The following is a 21,483-nucleotide window of genomic DNA, read 5'->3' as shown; positions in this document are numbered from 1 at the left end:
TGTACATATCTGAGAAGAAATTCAAAGATATGTGTGAAGTCAACCAACCGGCACCCAGCGTGGTTGACTATGGCCTAATCACCCTTAACTTAGGGTAGGCTCCGAGCCCCTCGGTGGAGACGTATAGTGAGCTAAAGATAATGATGATGATAATAAAGTAACTCTTACCGAAAAAATTATAAGATTTTTTGTCGAAAAATCATTCCAATAACTTAAATTAGCAATCTGTCAGATGTCAGGTGAACATTTTCTTAACAATTGATTGATAAGGGTTCCCAAAGGATAAAGTTTGACGCAAATATTGTATACTTTTTTACCGACATTTTTAAGTAGAAAATAAATTAATTTTTAGAAAATGTTGATCGACGTTCAATGAAACGAAGGTTTTGTAAATTAAACTCCACCTTTAAAGTACCACCTGGTAGCAAGAAACCATCTAATTTCGCTAAAATAGTGACTTTTATCACAAATAATCTGGATGTAGATGCGTATATCTTTCTTTGCATCCCCACACCTGCCAAATTCACATCCCTTTCCCATATTTTCCTAATTAGAAAGGGGTGGGAAAAGAAAAAAGCTTTGTACTCGCTCACTACACTTATTATATGACTAGGTGTCGCCCGCGACTCCCTTCATACGGGATGAAAACTTAATAAGTAGCCTATATTTTCTTCCAGAATATATTCTACATCAGTGCCGAATTTCATAAAGATCCATAGAGTCGTTCCGGAGATACCTTCAAACAAACATCCATCCATCTATCGAAACTTTCGCATTTATAATATTAGTAAATTTTTTTGCTTTTTACCTTTAATAAAATGCGTTTGGTACCATGTTTCAATACAATTATGTTTCTTTATAACAATAGCAATTTATGATATTATAATTTAATCTATGGTTATAGGCGTTACCCTTAAGATTGATAGTATTTATTTAGAAGCGTTCTATTCGTCAACACAACTCTTCATTATGCTCTATTGAGATGAAGTACTGCCGTTATATTTTGTTTATGTTTCGAGAGAAAGAACATTTAGAATGAAGAAATTACGAAAATAAATCCTATTCGGTAAGTATACGACTTATTATAGCTTGAGAATTATGTTTAAGATAATAAAAAAATAATATGTTGACAGAAATAAATATATAGTTTGTAAATAGACATAAAAGTAGTAAGAATCGGTCAATCTTTTCGTCACATTTATTGGGTGAAGTAAATGGGTCGTCAGATCACTGTCATCACCCTGTCCGTATTCCACATACGTAAGGGTGTTCATCATTATCAAGCATCAAGTTTTCATCCCCCAGGTCGATCTATCTTCCGTCATCTTAGTCGTCTGTTCTTGATCATAAATCGCCTTTCCAACTTAATGTATCCCTTCACATTCAAGTTTTAGTTCTAAATTTCTCTACCACTTGTACTACTTTCCTTCTAATTATAGCCTTCTTATGTAAAAATAACATAATTATAGCCTATGTGTTATCCCAGATAGTGTTCTGTATGTAAATCAAATTTCACCGATATCCGTTAAGACGTTCTAGAGATACCTTCAAACAAACATCCATCCATCTAAACATTCTCATTTATAATATTAGTAAGATAGGTAACCACAGTGAAAGTAACCAAAAAAAAGTTGTTTTATATTTAATCTTTTCAGTTACTTCACTTAAAGTACTTATTTCAACATATAAAAGTATCTTTTATCATTGGTACATAACATATGACTTTACAAAGTTACAAAATTTTCGAGCTAAATTGATAAAGTTGCTTCTTGTTGTTTACGGTACTTTCCGTAGTAAAATTAATTCAATTCTATTTTCTTAATAAATTACAGTGCAGAATATCGGAGGGCAAGATTAATATATTTGAACGGAAAGCTTTGTTTGCGAACAATGCAGGAAATTATATAAAATATGGAAGCGAAACCAATCACAAAGGTTTACAGTTGACATCTTAAATATAATAAAATTGAAGTGTATGTATGTTTTATAGAAAAATATATTTCCCACACATCATGAATTAGCGTCGCTCAACTCAATTGATAAAATGTTTGTCTGTCTGTCTGTCAGTCAGTCTGTCAGCAAGACTGCGTTTCTTCCGCGTAAACTCCGGCACGGCCTGTCCGATTTTGTCGTGACCTTGACGCGACTGACTTGATTGTAGGCTACTTATTAATTTATATTTATTTTATGATTTTATAGTATTAATTGAAAATAATTTAGCTATTGTTCTAAGGTAATATCGGACATTTTAGTTATTAGACTGTTGAACTCTCATATTATTTTAACCTTTTTCTCCTTCATGTGAAATTCAGTTGGTCCATTAACACGTTTTTGGTAAATTGAGTTAAATTGGTGAATATATTACAGAGTTATCCAACTAAGGTTGGTGTTCTTTTGGGTATCGCCGTTGCCGCGGGCTATCCCGAACAAACTGAATTGCGGTTTGGCGAACTGCCAACTAAATTCTATACCAGTACAATAAAAGATCGAAAAAATATATGGAATCAATTTTTAAAAACAAATGAGTTCTTTACCTGGAATTATTTAAATACGGCAATTTTATTTCTTAGATTCCATTGACTGGTAGCAAATTTTAACTTCAAGAAAATACTGTATAAAGAAGTTTTATTATTTATTATTATTTTATTTACTTCAAAAATACAGTTAGAAACTTTTTAACCCTTATGTTCATTTTGTATATAGTATATACAAAATGAACATAAGGGTATACCATACATATACCATACATATAACTTTATAAACGATCACTATAAAATAATTTTTAACTCAGTTTAATTAAACACATGACATTTCGGGACGTTTTTTAGATTTTCTTCAAAAAATAAATCTTGCCACACATAAGGGTTAACACGTGTTTTAACCCTTTAACCACCGGCGATGGGTACTATGGACATGGTTATAAAAGAATGTGTTTTACCCTGAAATGTGTATCATCAAAACATCTTCTGGTATAAGTAAATAATTTGTTATTATATTACTTAAAATCTTATTTCTTTCTTATAACAGAAGGGGGTAAACGAGCAGCGGGAACACCGAGGTGTTCAACGACACCCATGGACATCTGGAACACCAGAGGAACTGCAGATGCGATTATTTCAATAAAGACTAATATCATTGTGATAAAAGGATTGACATATGTTTAATCTAAAATATAATTCAAAATAATTTAAGATTTTTATATAGGCCCAATATTTTAAATTTCATAACCATAAATTACATATAAAAAGTTTAAATAAGCATAAAAGTACGCGTATTCAGTTTTCCTGTTGATAACAATAAAGTTATCAGGAAACAATAACATTAAATATTAAAATTAAAATAACAGAAGCGATGCTTCATGAGGGAAACTCACGTAACCCAACCGAAGGCAGGAAACTTTTCACATTACAACTTTATTCCAGCAATGTTGCAAGCTTTAATTTCTGTGTGATTTTCTCATTACAACTCCAGCAATTTGTTTGATAGTAGCTATCTATACTTTATTGTTGTGTTTATTTTTAGAAAGAGACAAATATGCTATAAGCCGTAGTATTTGTGCCTAATTGAATTTCTCCATTTTGGTCCTGACAGTAACGGTCGGTGGCGGTAATGAGGATTCGAACTAATAGAGATAATTAGTTTTCAGTAACATAAACAGACGATTTTATGTTGGAACTAAGCAAAAGTTGCCGTTTACAAGCGATCTATCCATATTTAAAGATGTCTGTGATATTAAATTAGTAATGTTATCGAGTTTTAATTTTATTGAAGTTATTAAATCCATTCATTCATCTGTTATTTATCTATCCATTTGTATTAATTGAAAACAGCAGAACGGCAGCTACAATCCGTTTATATAATCGTTATACTAAATCTATATAAATTATTTCCAATATTATTTCATTTGCGACTACATTTCGTTGTTAATATTTCCCGCGCGATTCTCTTCTCTTTTCACCTATTTTTTCCCATAGTTAAAAGGCAAAGGTTGTTAGTTGCCAGTATGCCACCTTTTTGGTAGAATTTTTATTATCTATCGAATCCATAAAAATGTCTATAAATAATTTGTATGAGTAAGAGAATAAAAAGAAGAAGAGAAGAAGGTTTAAACATTTTGAAATACTGATTAAATTACAGACTAAAATTAAGTGTAAATATCACGAACTCGATTTATATTTGCGTTAGAACTGTTCGTAATTGGAGTAACTAAACTATACGTGAAGCCACAAAGTTCTAACATAGAGAACTTTGGATCGATTTTCACTTCCATAAACGTCATAGATCATAAACTTTGTACTAGATAAAGCGTGCTTCGCTTTACGTGAGTTTTCACTGACAAAATACTTGTCTAAAACATATTGTTATCTCTACTTTTTCTTAGAGAATGACAGAGACAATTTGTTTTTGTGTGATCGCTTCGTCACTCGAAATGGACTGTTATAGGATCAGATATCGACATTTTATGGTACAAGGAAATTCCGAGGTAAGCGAAATTGGAAACTCATGGTGTAGTAAAACAAACGAAGATTTTTGGGACAAATAAACTCATTGGCGCCCTTGAAGCATACTAAAGTTTTAATGTCTAACCTAGTGGAATAACATAAAGGGTGTTTTTTTCCATAGAAAAGAACGTTGACATCGATTACATTCTAATGGGACAAATAAAAAAAAACTTAAGTACAAACTGTCATACGGTCATTAAACTTTTAGAAATATTACGTAACTCTATGTGCTTAATATGTAACCTCGCTCCGTGGAGTAATAAATTGAATTGCGGTTCATCGTTTAAATATTTTATGAGACATAAGAGAGTTGAAAAACATTAAGCTAAATAAATAGCAAAATCAGAAATAGTTATAATCCAAAATATTTACAAACAAATGTAAACTTGGTTAATTACAGTCTCAAAAGGATAATATTTTTTGCCCGTTTTTATGTGCATTTATGTATTTGTTTTGTATTTTTATAAGTTTCATTATGACCTTCTGTAGTCTATACGACTAACCGTGGGTTTCTGAGACGATAACCCCCATTTAAACCATACTGTTATCTCTTGTTTGTCAAAGATAATGACAGGGATGTCGATATAATTTATACAGAGGTTTGTATCTCAGAAACCAACATTAAGCTGATTTTGACGAATGAAATTTTATATATTATGTCTATTTTTATTAAGTAAATTAAATAGTAAATAAGTAATAGTAAAACACATACTTAATTAAAAAAATACTTAAAAAAACAAAGTAATTAATGTACTAATTTACAAAAAAAAAACAATAAACTTCCGCCCAACACTTAACAATAGTAAAAATGGGAATGGCGAAACAGTGAGGAATTGAAAACATTTTTCTGTACAAGGTTAAAACTGGCAACAGTTTATCTTTCAGTTAACTATTTTGTTTTACTTAGAACTAATTAGAACACAAAAATAAAGTAAGAAAATACTAATTAATATAACATCAAAAGTTATAATAATACTCATCACCACGGCTATTAGCAGACGGAAAAGACATAACATACATCTCTTTCAATCTCTTTGATAATGCTGAAATAGCAATATATTCTTACAAATGTATAGGCAATGGAAACACGCGACAAATTTTTACACATATCATTTTTATTAATTTACTAAACACTAGTCGCCCGTGACTCCACCAGCGAGGTATTAAAAATAATTGGATGAGCCCATGTGTTCTTTCTAACGCCCCGAGATGAGGTTTCTTAGGGTCCAAGCTTAGTTACTCATAAACGAGGTTTAGGCTAAGTGTCATCTGTGCTCGGCCACCTCAAGTCAAACAAAAAACAGATGTGTTTTTCCAAACTATCTTCTACATCTATGCCAAATTTCAATGAGATCCATGCAGCTGTTCTAGAGATAATTTCAAACAAACATTCGCATTTATAATATTGATAAGATTTTAGCATTTTGTTTCACATTAAAAAGGGTCCGTGGTAAAAAAATACGTTCATTGAAATATTCCAACGTCTAAATACTTCAAAGAAAAATAAAAATAATTTTGATGTAAAAGAACATACATTTCAACATTTCATTTATACGTAAAAGATATTTTTATGAATTCAACTTCTAGGAAATTTCTCCAAGTATGAGGAAGCATTTAGATGAGAATATGAATGTTCTTCTTCTCACAAAATTGCTATTATAAGTAAATATTTTACGCCTTATATTACACACTAGTTGTCGTCCGCGACTTCTTCAGCGAAGAATAAAATATAATGGTTCTACCATTTCGGTGATTGATTTTTTTTGGTTTGAAGTAATTCATCATCATCAGCTCACTAAAAGTCCCCGTTGAGGGCGTAATCGAAGCATATCTTGAGTTAGACGTGAATAGGCTTTTGTCAACAATACTGGCCACAATGCGGGTTGACTTATAGATATGTATGTTTTGAATCCCAGATCTATGCAGGTTGCATCACGATGTTTTCCTTCTCAATAAGATTGAGATAAATCGAAAACCACATTGGTACACGGCGGGATTCGAACCCAGAACCTGCAGTGCAAGTTAAGAGCTTAACCTCTGAGCCACCGACGCACTCCATCTCATATATAAAATTCTCGTGTCACAATTTTCGTTCCCATACTCCTCAGAAACGGCTTGACCGATTCTTATGAAATTTTGTGTTGGCATGCTTCTCAATATGAGAAGGTCTGAGAATCGGCCAACATCTATTTTTAATCCTGCGTGGACGGAGTCGCGGGCGATAGCTAGTATTTTTATAAATAATTCAATTTAGAGTATTTAAGGGATTGCTCTGTTATAGAAAGCGATAACAATTACCGCTGTATTGAATCCTAGCTTCGAAACGATCTAGCTATTAACACTAACGAGGACAAGTTAAATTTGATAGGATAATATTCTCATGGGCAGTTTTCCTTTACCTTATAGGTCTTTACTTTTAAACTGCTATTGGAGGGCCAAATTGATAGGACACATTTTACATCCATCAATTTTAGTTTCATAGTGAGGTGAACTGCTTCAAACATCGATTAAAGTAAATTCTATACGGAACATAAATGAATCAAAACAGTTGTAATGAAAAATCAATATTTTTTGTTCGATTTTTATAAGTATTTGAAAAGTATATTTTTGTAAATGTTTAAAAAGAAAAAAGGTTCACTGACGCAAATTGTAACGTCGTTCGATTGACATAATTATAATAAATATGCATACGAATATGTGAAGTTTTAATTAAAAAAAAATAATAATATTATATGCCCGCCGTTACAAGGTTACGTTGAAATTAGATGAAATGCCAAATTGGTCGTGCTATAAATACATTTCGAGTAATATAAACAAAATCGTCCAGTTGGCTGAGATATATTAAATATTAACGCTTTTATAAAAGTCTCGCGAGAGTTACTTTTGTCACTAAATTATGTTACTAACAAGCTAATTAACTTGGTTTACATTTTATATTTGTCAGTAATTCTTTAATTAATGAGAAAGGCGTCAGTAAAGAACTGGCTGAAAACTAAAGGTAAATATCAGACCGAATTCGTGTTAATATCGTTTGGTGACATTTTTTGAATGAGTTGAAAGTAATAAAAATGTTGGCCGGTTTTAATATTAAAAATAAAACAGTTCAAAGTTTTTTTGCAGATTTCCGGATAAATCTATCGTGTCGTTTGGTTTTAAATATTGAACATTCGTAAAACTCGACTTTTGACACTTTTCAAAAATATTTCTATTTAATTTACATACGTAGATGGAGTTACTATGTATATACTTATTATACAATTTAAATTGGATGGATGGGTACATAGATGTTGTTTGAAGGTTTCTTCTCAACGGCTGAACGGATCTCCCTAAAATTTGGCATAGATGGAAGAACACGTAGGCTACTTTTTAAATTTATTTATTCATTCCAAGCGGACGGAGTGGCGGGCGAAAGCTATATAAAATATGACCTGGAAACATGTTGTGGCAGTGAAAATTCACGATAGTAATACTAAAGCTGTTTGTGAGCTTTATAATCCAAAATGCCTCATGGATTATGACAGTCATAAGGTCATATTTGCCGTGTAGTTTGTGAACGTATTGAAAGTTATTTTAGTATGTCATTCATTTAAAATAGAGTCATTCAATAGAAATGCGAAGATGGAATAACAACGGTAAATAAATATAAGAAATATTTGTTTTAATTGTTATCGATGCCAACTTTCAGAATATTAGAAGTATCTTTTACGGTTGGTTCCTGATGCTAAAATATGTGTTTCAAATATATCGTCATCCCTGTCTTTCATCTTTCACAAAACAGAGACAATATGTTTTAAACGGGTTTTTGTTCTCTGAAACCCACTGTTAGTAATTTGCTTAGACAAATTGTAAAGCGTCGGCAAATTGCATATCCGATAATTTCATTAACTTACTAACGTATTACGAAACGTTTCGAAAGGACACGCATAATGTCTAAACTATTTATAATTTGCCTAGGAAAATTACAAATGTGTAGAGTTCATGATCCGTCATCTAATATTATTCTGTACCTTCTTATAATACTTTTTATCATAAATATATGTTGTGTTACAGATCAGAAATTATGAACGTTGAAAGAAAAATTTAATTTAAATTGTTTATTCTCTGTATTTTATTTTCAACAGGCCCATTTTATGAAATAAATTAATGGCACTCGATAAATAGCCCGCGCTCGTCCGCCAGCCGTGGGGTAAATTGCGGAAAATATTCATTTGTTGTGGAAATTTGATTACCTAAATTGAAGCCTTCGATAGGCTTACACAGAACAATTCCGTACAGAGGCAACAAAAAAGTATTACAAATAAAATCATTAAATGTTTTACAAGTGAACTGAACTGTATCATTTTTACACGAAATTCACTTACTTACACATAAGCCCAAGTTTACCAATTTTTTTGTATTTAGAGTTGATGGACCAGACCCAAAACGGGATGGAAAGATGTACTAATAAAAGAATGAGTGAGTACCAAGTCTCAGAAGAAGATGTCATGAACAGAGCGAAATGGAAGAGACGGATTGGGAAAGCGGACCCCACCACATTGTGGGATGTAAGCTAGGCAAAGAGAGAGAGATTTGATGGCCGAATTCTTTAAAAATGATCAAAGAATGTTGATTTAATAAAATATTATTTCTCACGGCGTTGTCTCTGTTGTGTTATTACTCTATGCATTATGTAAAAAGGACTCATGTTCCTTAATAGAAAATTTATTTTTAATCGTTTTGTAATGGCCCTGTCATGTACAAGATGTAAATAATTTTCACAGAGATTGTGTGAATATAAATTATATGTTAAAATAGGTATGTAACAAATGTATATATAACAAATTGTTATTATATATTTAATATCTATTCTTATTTATCTTAGAAACTGTTTTTCTTAACTAGGTGTTGACGTGGTAGAAATATACGCTACAACTTACAACGAATGTTGAAACATTTCTTGGAACTTATATTTTTCTTGTACCTTAAATTTCTTGATCGCAAACTTTATTATAAATATTTTATTTAAATTCTTAGCATTTATTTTCTAATAAGTTCCATTACCGTTAAAGAAAATGCTTCTATAAGGCGAAAGAAATTTATATTATAAAATTAATTAATAATGTAAATATCTTTTCCCTACTCTACTATAGTCTATAAACCTAAAAAAAATATTAAAAAATTGCCCGTATTTATTTTTTATCTTTAAATATTACCTGTGCTCGTAAATAACGTAATGACATTCATAATTGTCAATATCATAAACAACCTAATGTTTTGGTGTTTTTAAATAAAAATTTTGCGATGTATACCGTACTTACGCCATGATAATATTTACCAACGTGGGAAGATTGGATAACGAGGAACTTACGTTCAGAAGAAGGGCTTTAAGAGATGCTGTTATTTGTGTTGGCTGGATAAAAATCGCAAGTATTATTTCTCATAATTATTTTTTTAACAATCCTTAGTATAATCAAACTGTCTGTCTGTGGTAGAGTTTACAGCAACATTGGCTGTTTCTTGTATGGTGCAAGCCATGACCACGCAAAAGATAGCTAAAAGGAAGTTTCCATGATTCTTCTTATAACATTCGTTTTAATATGGAAGGTTTAGGAGGTGTAGACCGTTATTTCATTTTAGCATTTTAATTTTGTGTATTTAATCATTTAAACTTATATAAAAACGGATAAACACTCACGTATATTCGTCGGGTGGTGGCGAAGACTGGTTTCGAGCCCATCGGCGTCCGCGATATACCAGTCCCACTCACCCTAATTAATGGCCCCTGATGGGTTCAAAACTAGTCGGTGCCGCCACCGGACGAATATACGTGAGTGTTTAGCCGTTTTTATATAAGTTTATTATAATGTCTCACGAAAGTTTGAATAATTTTATACCTAATCATTTTTTATTCTTTCCAGAGTTCTGTGGTGTGTTATTTAATAATGTTCTTTATGTCGTATATGAATACAAATACGACGATGGGCTATATTTTACAAATTATGACTTTACTACCAATTGTGCCTCAGGTTGTGCTTGCTGTTCTATTGTTTTTGGGAGCGGTTGAGGTTAGTATTATGTTTTTTTAATGAGAACACAACAAAGTATGTTTATTAGAAGAACTTTTAAGTAACTTTTTTAAATTATTTATCTTGCTTTAATACCATGTTTTGAAATTGTACAAACGCATGAACGTGTAATTTGACTAATATATTTAATATGGAGGAGATACATAAAGATATTTTTTTTTATATAAAAAGAAAAAAACCTTTGGATATGTACTCTGGTCAAATGTCGATTAATGGGCGGCTACCTGTTATATTCTATTTGATTTGAGTTCTAATTTTTGTTTGATAATCGAATACTTAAGTATTAATAGTAACATTATTTTTTCAAGTGAAACAAAATGTAAGGAGCTATTTGATTTTAAGAAGTTGAATCCAATTTTCAGTTCCTTATATTTGACTTGATAATTGATTCTTTTTTCTCTAAAATATCTTCAAGCATCGATATACGAGGTCACGTCAGAATAGTTGTATAGATCTGGATGAAATTCGAATCAGAGTTAGCTCATATGCTTATTTTTATTTCACGCGACTGACTGGCAACTATTACTTTTAAATAAAATTTAATTTGTTGCAGCAACGTGTTCCAGTTCTTCAGTTGGCAATATGGATGTGTGTGGTGATAGGTGGTTACAATGCATTGCTGGGGACAATAGGTTTTGCCTACTATATAAGAACTGGGTATCTTACGATGCACTTTCTATTAGCTGTGATGTTTGCTGTACTTGCCGTGTCAATATTTGGTAAATATATTAAATATTTTTGTTAATTTATCAAAGAAATTATAATAACTTACACAATAATTAAAGGATTCAACAGATTACGCTACTGTACGGTTGCCGACATCAGAATCCCCGTTTAAAACATATCGTTATCTTTGTCTTCGCTAAGATAATAACCTGTTATTATCTTAACACATCATCATCCCTGGATGATGATGTGTTTTATACAGAGATTTTGGCCTAAGAAACCAAAGGATAAAACATCTTACTATTATTATAAATGCGAATGTAGAACATAGTCTGGAAAAACACATAGGCTACTAATTTTGTTTGTTTTTAATTCCTAGCGAACTGCATCGCGGGCTATCGTTAGTTTTAAATAAGATTATGCGAACCAGTACCTTTGACTGTCAAAAATCGCTACAAAAGTACAGATACATACTTAGAATTGGTATTCGCTGTATAAATATGTGTTTTACTTTCTCTATCTATGTTTATGTAGCCGAGAAAAACATTACTCTGCTGCCAGTAACATATTTTATTACCAGCCATAGTCAACCAACCCGCACTTGGCCAGCGTGGTTGACTACGGCCTAATCACTAACTTAGGGTAGGCTCCGAGCCCCTCGGAGGGGACGTATAGTGAGCTGATGATGATGAATTTTATTTCAGCTGTACTTTGCAACGATATACTTATAATACAAAGTTACAAACAAATTCTATGCCCATCTGTTCCGACATTGCCAACCGAGACATAGCGATATTAATGAAAACCTAAGCTTGAATCATAAAAGAGTAAATAAATGATTAAATATTGATCTTCTGTTTAATTTATAATCTTCTAATTTAAATTATAAATGCGAATGTTTAGATGGATAGATGTTTGTTTGGAAGGTATCTCCGCAACGACTCAGCGGATGTTACTGAAACTTGACAGATGTAGAACATAGTCTGGAAGGATACTTAGGCTATTTATTATTTCGCACAGATGGAGTCGCGGACGACACCTTGTAATTACTTATATTTGATCTACTCTAGTAGTCTTTTAAGGTAATTTTAAACTAAAAATAAACGTCTAACACTACTTATATACTTGCTGTATTTATGTACTAGCATTCCAATATATTTCTATATGTAAGATATGAGAAATTTTATACGTATTACATAGAAAATTCAATCTAGCGAGTGGACGAAAAGTTAATATTTTCTGAAAGCATAGTGCGTAGTATATTTTATCATCAGGAATATATGAAAATATATATAAGTTCGGTAACTTTTCTTTCAATATATCAAATTGTTATTATGTTTATGTGAATCAAGTATTTTTTGTTTTCTTTATTACCGGTCAGGTATAATTTACTAATATTAAAAATGTCAATTTTTAGCTGTATGTTTGAAGATATCTCTAGAACGGCTACACAGATCGCGATGAAATTTGGCATGACATATAGAACACTGTAAGAACGCATAGGCTACTAATTATGTTTTTTTTTAATTCCGTGCGGACGGAGTCGCGGGCGACAGCTAGTTTTTTATATTTGAAAAAATGCAATAAGAGAATTCTCTGATATAACAAGAATTATCTCGATTAGTTATTTTAAAGAATTAAAAAAAAAGTGTGATTATATGACACTGTAGAGAAGACGAATCGAATCCTCACTCGTCGAAATCGGTTCAGTCGTTTTGGTCGCTACAAAGAAACTTATTTACATTGAAATCCAAATACTGACTTATCCGTGAAAAACATTGCTCTCCCGTGTCAGTCAGGTAAAAGTGAAGAATTTTCAAACACCGTGTGATTAGCCCCTTTCGTAATGACGGATGGAAAATTCAAGTTTTGATTAATTTTCCTTCCGTCTTCCGAGAAATAACAGCCGTCTGTCAGAAGGAAAGTTTTATTGTTTCTAATTATGGAATACCAATATCAACGATTCATCCCTTGTAATAAGTAAAATATTCTGGCGTTTAATATTTAAGCCGCTTTATTATAGTCTTATTTCCCTTCGTATCCGGAGGAAGTGGATTTGACGGAGGAGGGGAAATATTCTTTTTCTGCATCGATTAAACGCATCTGCAATTGCGGACGTCTATGGGCAGTTGCTTCGCTGCTTCGGTCACTTGTCCTTTGCCACTTCTTTCCCCTGGAATGTCATTTCGAAAATTGTGAGATACAGTGAACTCTATGTCACCATTTCTTTAATAAAAGTGTGTGTAATATTAATAGAGAAAGTGAGATAAACTTAGTCACAATAATTTTTGCCAATTACTGTTTGGCGTAAGTAAAATTGTGACTCGTAAAAAGTGTGTATCATAATATGACTATATTTTCAGTCATACTAATTATCATGTAAGTTATCCTATTGCAAAAAAAAACAAATAGTCCACTTGTCTATCGCGATAACAGACATTGAAACGTTATTCAGAATTTATACAGTTCCGTCTAATAAAAGCTGGTTAGATAGCAGCTGAACCAACATTCGGCTGGCCGTGGACTGTAATTTGCATTTAGTGTACGAGGAAACGGAATACCCAACTCCTTTATATTCAGTTTTTAAAGCAAATTATACGTTATATTAAAACCTCCGAAGTTAAGTACATTCGATGATCCGATATGTATGGAAATACGAATACATGTAACACGCAAACAAGACTAAAGTAATCTAATAACACTCAGAGTTTTAAGTCATCAAGGGAGCCCTTAGTGTAGCTCAGTCTTTCCCAAAGTGGGCGATAACGCCCCCTTGTGGGCGCTGCAGTTCTCAAGTTGCGGGTTATAGTAAAAGTTTCGTTTAGAATTCGCCGTTAATATACATATATAGGTCACAATAATTAATTAATTTAATTTGAAGTTATAATGGTTTTTAAATATGTGAAAATATGGGGGCGCTAAAAAAATATATATTCTTAAAGTGGGCAGTAGACAAAATAAGTTTGGGAACCACTGGTGTAGATTGACTATGTTAAAGTAAGCTACTGTTTAAAATGTCAAATAAGACTGCATGCAGTGAGACATTTTAAATCTTTTTTTTAAGTATGTCTAAATTAGACAGAAATTTAGAGAACAGGCTTCCTGTGTAGTATGAAAATTTGCGAGATATAGTTCGTAGGGTCTTCGACATCATTTGTGTTAGGTACAAGGAAATCGAGCGTAAAGTATAAGGACAAATCTCACACAAATTTTGTTTATGACGTTAAAAATATTCTCTTACTTTTCGTGCTACGCACCTCAAGAAGAACGTATTTAAGAATTACTTGGAAGAATATAGCAGAACCAATATTCGTTATAATTACAATGATAAATACAGTTTCCTGTATAACTATAATTTAAGCAGAAGTTTGCTTAATCCCAAATCATTAAATAAAAGTTTTTTGCCCCTAAGATTTAAAGAAATAAAGTTAAAAACTTTGTCCAAAACTGGTACAGAATTAACTTGTCCTAAGCTTGAACATATGCACTTTTAAAACTCATTAAAACGAATTTTTTACGTACCTTGTTAGCAGAGAAACTCTTTGCTGTACTTTTCTAGTTATTATTTCCTTGAAAAATTGTTAAACTCAAAGCTTGTAATAGTTATATTTTATTTTTAAAGTTATTTTATTGAAGTATTTGTACTTTTAATTGTGATTTTCTTGTTAATAGCACGTTTAGTATATACGTATATTTCACATGTGTTCAAAATGATTACGAAGATTCTTCGGTTTCAAGCTAAGAATTTTATTAACAAGGAGTTTAAGTATCTATCTTTACTTTAATTCTACCACGAGGAGTGCTCTGAAGAATTGTTTGGAACGATTCCTGTCACCGAGTTCCGTCATCGGACGACACGACAGATCGCCAGGTTCCATCCACACCATCTGGATGGCTGGCAATCCACAAACGTGCGGTTTGCGCGAAACTTCCTACCTCGTACAGCAGTCTTCGGCGGTATTTCCAAACCGCTACGACTTAGGGTCAAGAAACGAGCGTATGCCCATCTCAAAAGCCGGCAACACATCTGCGGTTCCTCTGGTATTGCTGATGTCTATGGGCGCCGTTGAAAACTTCGGTGTTTCCGCTGCTCCTTTGCCCCTTTCTGTTATAAAAATATTATTAAATTTACCTTTACTTATTTAGTCATACCTTAATTCATTTATCCCACTATTTCAAAATATTACATTTCGATTGAAAATGTTGTATACTTATTTTATTTCTAATATTATTTAACAAGTTATAATAGTCTTAATATTTCGACTTCATTTAACTTAAAAATGAAATTGGTGTTTTTTTATGTTTAAACTTCTTTTTTTCTTTAATTTTCTTCAAGAAAAAGATAATAGATATGTTTCATAACTGTTTATCAAAGGGTAAATCAACTTCAATTCGTTTAATAATGAATTCTGACAAATCTTTTAATAAAACCGTCTCCGGCAGAAATAACTTGTTACTATACTTTTTTTATTCAATTTAAATAATATTAAGTCTTAAATTTATCTTCTCTTCTTTCTTAAATTTTTTTCAGGAATTCTTTTTATTATTGTTTTTCTTCTTAGGGAAGCTGTATAGCTCCTTATTTATAAGCTTAGCTCAATATTAGCTGTTGTAGTTATTGAGCTGATAAATACACATATGTAAATACACACATTAAAAACTATATTTTTTGTAAGCTTTGCAAAAGTCTGGACAACTTATAAATCTTACTAATATTATAAATGCGAATGTTGAGATGGATGGATGAATGTATATCTGGTATCTGCAGAACGGCTTAAACGGAACGTCATAAAACTGGTTTGAATGTGTACCTAGCCTGGGAGAAAACATAGACTACTAATTTTTTTTTAATTACGCCCGGACGGAGTCGCGGCTGACAGCTAGAGTTGTTATAACCTAAAGTTTCACTCGGTTATACAAAAGTATTTCACGTTAAGATACCGTGTTTCCGCCCCTACGTTACAAAGTTAACAGTACTTCCTAAATTACTTTAATTATCCTTGTTTGTTGGAGTTGTCATCTCTCAACGTATGTTTGGCGAAATGAAAAAGTTTTTTGTTCACCTTTGTTGTTTTAAATATAATTATTATGAGTACATACTAGCTGTAGCCCACGACTTCCACGTGGAATTAAAAAATATATAGCCCATTCTCAGACCTATTGAATGTGCATATAAAAATTTTATAAACATTGGTCAAATGCTTCAGGGGAGTATGGTTACTAGTATTGTAATTGTAGGTAACGTAGTAAGATTAGTTTTACAAGTCCTATTTTGAAAGCGTACGACAAAACTTCTCTGTTGTCTGAGTGATCCACTTTTAAGGTCGGTGTATCTAAAAAATTATATTTATGTAGTATTTATTATATGTACGAGCTTTCTTGAAATACTAAACTGTTTTTTATTATTTTTTTTTAATTTAAATTCATTAGGGGACATGGTTTTTTAATCGGTTTATGAATACAACTTCTACAAGACTTAGAACTAGAAATAATTTAATAGAAAAAGGTGGAACGAAACGCGAAGCAAGTAAAGTCGATCAGTTTTACCTTAAAACACCTTTATAAAAAAAGTGTGTAAGCAAATTGATGATTTCAACATCAGCGAGGTGATATGTAACGTGTCAGAGACCAGTATCGGGACGAAGATTAATGAGGCTCAGTAAACATGTGCGAGAGCCTCAATGGAAAAAGAACTCTGTTTTATTTTTCATTTCCAGCGACTGCTTTACTGTTATTGTAAAATGTATTTGCAAACGTAGGTCGAATAATACTTTAGTCAAATTGTAAGTTAAGGTTTTTATAAAAAAAAAATGTGTTTTTTTAATTGGCGACGATTTACTTTACAGAAAATGTTATGACTATGTACCCACGCGTACGTTTACAAATACACAAACACTTTTGCACCCTAATTTTCTTTTTTAATATACTTACTCCGCTGGCGCATCGACCCAAAGTGGGTCTTGGCCTCCGACACAAGAGATCGCCAAAGTCGCCTGTCTTGCTCCTTCTCCTGTCAGTCCATCGCTTGTAACTCCCGCAGATCCAGCTCTACAGCGTCTCGCCAGCGGTACTTGGTCTGGTCGGGGGTCAGTCGGGGTCCCGAGATATGATTTTTAATATAACGAAATAGAATATATCTTTCAACATTTAATACAGCAACTCACTTTAAATTAAAATAAGGTAAAAGATTAGAAAAGGTACTAGCTCTCGAAACACAGTTTTAACTAGATAGACAGCCTCATCAAGGTTGTGAAAAATAAACTTCTTTAGTTCAATAAAGATTTTTTAATATCGGGGAACTCACGCTTTAAACTTAATCAAGTTATTATTAGGGTGATAATAGGATTGACATAAATAAAAAATTATAGGTTATAAGGCAAATATTGCAAATAATCCAAAAATGTAGTAGAAAAATTGGTTGTTACATTGTTACCGCATTAAACTACTTTCGCTTCATTAGACCTTTTTTTCTTGACAGAAACAACAATGGCTCGTAATTTTTTTTCTCAACGGGCTTGCCCATCCTATGAATAAAGCTTATTTTTATGGTACAGTCACGGCCAAAATTAAAATAACGTTATATTAAATTCAAATGCTCATAAAAGATGTGATAAAGAAAGAAAATTAGAATATTTTGATTTTTAATACCGGGAAAGAAGAAAAAGATTTTTTGAAATTATGCTAAGTAAATAAAATAAGAGAGAATTGTTTTTTTTTATATCAAAAGGTGGCAAACGAGCAATCGGCCACCTGAAATCGCTGAAATAGCGAAGTGACCGTTGCCCATGGACATACGCAATTGCATATGCGTTGCCTACCTTTAATCGACGAAGGAGAGGATGCACAGAAAGAAAATATTTTCCCTTCCCATGCATCCTCTCATCCGGAAAGTCCACTTCCACTTCCCATCCTTTCCTTCTAAGAAAAAGGGTGGGAAGGGAAAGAGGACTAAATTAGGCCTCCGGGACGCACACTCATCAGACGAAACGCGGAATTGCTTCCACTTGACGCCTGTCTTCTGTGTGGTCGTGGTATTTCACCGGGCGAGCCGGGCCGATTCGTGCGAAGATGTTAAAGCGGGCTCTACCACTGTTAAAACTTGTAGCAGATTATTGCTTATAAAATTGTTAAATTGATGAAAGTCTCCCTCAAAATGGCGGGCCAGTTATTAATAATGGTAAATTAAAATTTTTATATTTCAGAAACTCAGTATTATGTTATTATTATTTTTTTAATGTATTTATCTGGTGACTGTACACCATTGACTTTGCTTTACGACTCGTGAATTGTCGTTAGGATTATGAGAAAAAAATAGCTTTTGAATTCTACGTTCAATTTAGAGACGTACAACTATAATTTGTATTTCAACTGATTTTCTAAGACTTTTAATATTAACTTATAAAAGGTTATGGGTTTTCTTAGTTAGGTTTAAGATATACCCACGAACGTAAATGTCAATAACGTGAAGCAACAATAATAAAACGCATATTTTGCTACGCACGAAATATATTAAATTAAAGGAGCACGGTATTACAATTAATTCACTCTCAGTATTTTTGTATGCGACGTATCGTGTTCGCGCCCTGTCTATCTGGCGAGAAAACGCGGGAGCCAATCCCAGTTCGAGATTTAGCTCCCAGGCTTTTGCGCCACAAGGTTAACATTTTCGAAATTACTTCCTTTAATATTTAAGTATCATCAAAACTAGATTTAATTTATATCTGACAAGATGTCGCTCGCGACTTTGTCCGCGCGGGAATAAAAAAAACTTAATTAGTAGCCTGTGTGTTCTTCCAAGCTATATTCTACATTAGGCCAAATTTCAGCCAGTCCCATGTAGCCTTTCTGGAGAGACCTTGTAACAAACATCATTGCATTCAAACATTCGTATTTATATTAGTAATATTATCTCTTACGTGTAAATTGTATTAACTGAAATACGCTATAACTTTCAATGACTTGTGAAACCTTAATAGGAACTAATTAAAAGCGATTCATGTCTGAACAGGGCTATCAAATTAAGTGCATTAGTAATGCTAAGCGGTCAGCGCCGCCAACATGATGAAATGCAATTAAACTGGATATAGCATAGTTATATCGTAGTTATCCTCCAGATCTTTGATTCAGTTAGAAATTACATCTTTAATATAAAATTATTGTTTTATAAGCGATCATTTCTTATGAATATATTATAGAGTGTCGGTGGCTCAGGGGTTAAAGTACTTGACTTGTAATCTGCAGGTCCTGAGTTTGAATTCCGACATGTTCCGATTTGTTTTTCGATACCTGATCATATGTTATCAGACGTTCTTACGGTGAAGGAAATCTGAGATATAAAAAGTTAGTGTGAAGTCGATCAACCTGCACTTGGCCAGCGTCTTACGGTCTAGTCAACCCTAACTTAGGGTTGGCACCGAACTATTCAGTGGGGACATAGAGAGAGCTGATGATGATATTATAGCAACTTCAGATTTTAATTTTGTCGTAGGTGTTAGACATTATTTTGAATTTAACTTATAGTGCTAAAGATTTCTGAAAAATCGATCGTCGGTTTGTAGAATGTAAAAGAGACTTACATACCTATTTATCAGGTATTGTATATTATTCTATAACCCTATACAGAATAACAACCAATGTTATATCGTAGAATATGGTGGTGTAGTCCTTGAACAGAGGCTTGCCAATGCACACGACAGACGTCCGCTCTCGATGGCAGCTGAGATTATAATGACTTGCTAACCGACATTGGCCATACGCACACGTGACTGTATGGCTGTTTACCTTATTAATTGTGGCCTTATCCGATATACATTTTAATCCATTTATACATACAATATTTTCACAAAATCAAATCTTAACGTATACGTCAATATCACATCTACTGAAATATCGCCACGAATTTTATGAAATTGATTTTTGAACACGTCGACAAATGGAATCGCATTGATAGAAACTGAAATGTTAAACTTCTTTCTCATATTACTTAGATGCTACCGCTGGTTTTTTTTTAGTTTAGTTTAGTTAAGTTTTTTTTTTATATCATAAGGTGGCAAACGAGCGAGCGGTCACCTGAAATCGCTGAAATAGCGAAGCGACCGTTGCCCATAGACATACGCAATTGCATATGTGTTGCCTACATTTAATCGACGGAGAAGAGGATGCACAGAAAGAAAATATTTTCCCTTTCCATGCATCCTCTCATCCGGAAAGTCCACTTCCACTTCCCATCCTTTCCTTATAAGAAAAAGGGTGGGAAGGGAAAGAGGACTAATATTGGCCTCCGGGACGCACACTCATCAGACGAAACGCGGAATTGCTTCCACTTCACGTCTGTCTTCTGTGTGGTCGTGGTACTTCACCGGGCGAAAAGTTGAAAGTTTATATCGTCTTGTGTAGACACATATATTATACATAGTTACTGTCCACACAACAGCCTCTCTATACGGCATGTTTAGCTGTAAGAGAACTATTTTAGAGTTAAGCCTCACCAGTTCTCCACTGTTTTTCTTTTGTAATATTACAAACGTTGTATTGTTTACAAAGTTTAAATAAATAAATAAAAATATATTTATTGATAAACGCATCAGAGCACATTTTCAAGTTCAAGTTTTTACTATGGGCTATTTATCTCTATATGATATTGTGTTGATAAATGTCTTGACTAGAAAGAGAAGTAAAAGTACATTTACGACAGATATGTTACTTAGATGCTTCGATACACAATTCATAACATTTCCTTTACAACTTTTGGCGGACGTTCAAATCTTTTGTCGCAAAATTTCTGCTTTACGATATTTTGTTACGACATCCTTCAATACTTGATTGATGTTGTACAACATCCAAAATAATATACTAATAGAATTGATAGCAAAAACCTAACTATCCAAAAATTTGCCACTATTAGTTATACGACTTTTGGGGGTTAGACAAAATGCATTCGTTTCGAAGCGATTCGATAATGAATTGCAAAAATGTACGGAACTGATGCGTAACAATCACGTGACTTATCCAAAGGTTTTGCACTTCTATACGTTTTTGAAGTTCTTTATGGAATCGCCTTGGCACGAATGCACTTTTTCTAGCCTCGAGAGTACCTCTATGTATCAATTCGAGTTTAATACGCCTGTAGGGAGATTCTCATTAGGCCGTTAGGCCAATTACATTTGCTCATTAGACTGACATCCAATGGGAGAAAATTCCCGTTGGGCCGATCGGAAACACCATGTGGAGCTACCAGCATCTGAATATTT

At 32.8% G+C, this 21,483-nt stretch overlaps 1 protein-coding gene across 3 annotated transcripts; it reads left to right on the top strand.

The window, feature by feature from the left end:
• The first annotated feature begins 9,746 nt into the window (after nucleotides 1-9,746).
• LOC106121647 (uncharacterized) lies at nucleotides 9,747-12,055 on the top strand. 3 transcript variants are annotated; one of them, XR_001228066.1, is made up of 5 exons: nucleotides 9,747-9,908; nucleotides 10,400-10,408; nucleotides 10,508-10,546; nucleotides 11,121-11,286; nucleotides 11,938-12,055. XR_001228066.1 is itself a non-coding variant. In XM_013317364.1 (5 exons), exons 1-5 carry the CDS (start codon nucleotides 9,803-9,805, stop codon nucleotides 12,021-12,023), a joined length of 402 nt encoding a protein of 133 aa, XP_013172818.1. In that variant the 5' UTR covers nucleotides 9,747-9,802; the 3' UTR covers nucleotides 12,024-12,055. The 3 variants fall into 3 exon arrangements, 1 of the variants encoding a protein (XP_013172818.1); XM_013317364.1 differs by having other exon boundaries at nucleotides 9,747-9,904; XR_001228065.1 differs by having other exon boundaries at nucleotides 10,400-10,546.
• Nucleotides 12,056-21,483: the final 9,428 nt, after the last annotated feature.

Source organism: Papilio xuthus, unplaced genomic scaffold, assembly GCF_000836235.2.
Source record: "Papilio xuthus unplaced genomic scaffold, Pxut_1.1 DF826938.1, whole genome shotgun sequence".
Lineage (NCBI taxonomy): Eukaryota > Metazoa > Arthropoda > Insecta > Lepidoptera > Papilionidae > Papilio > Papilio xuthus.
This window is presented reverse-complemented; position numbering and strand designations above follow the sequence as displayed.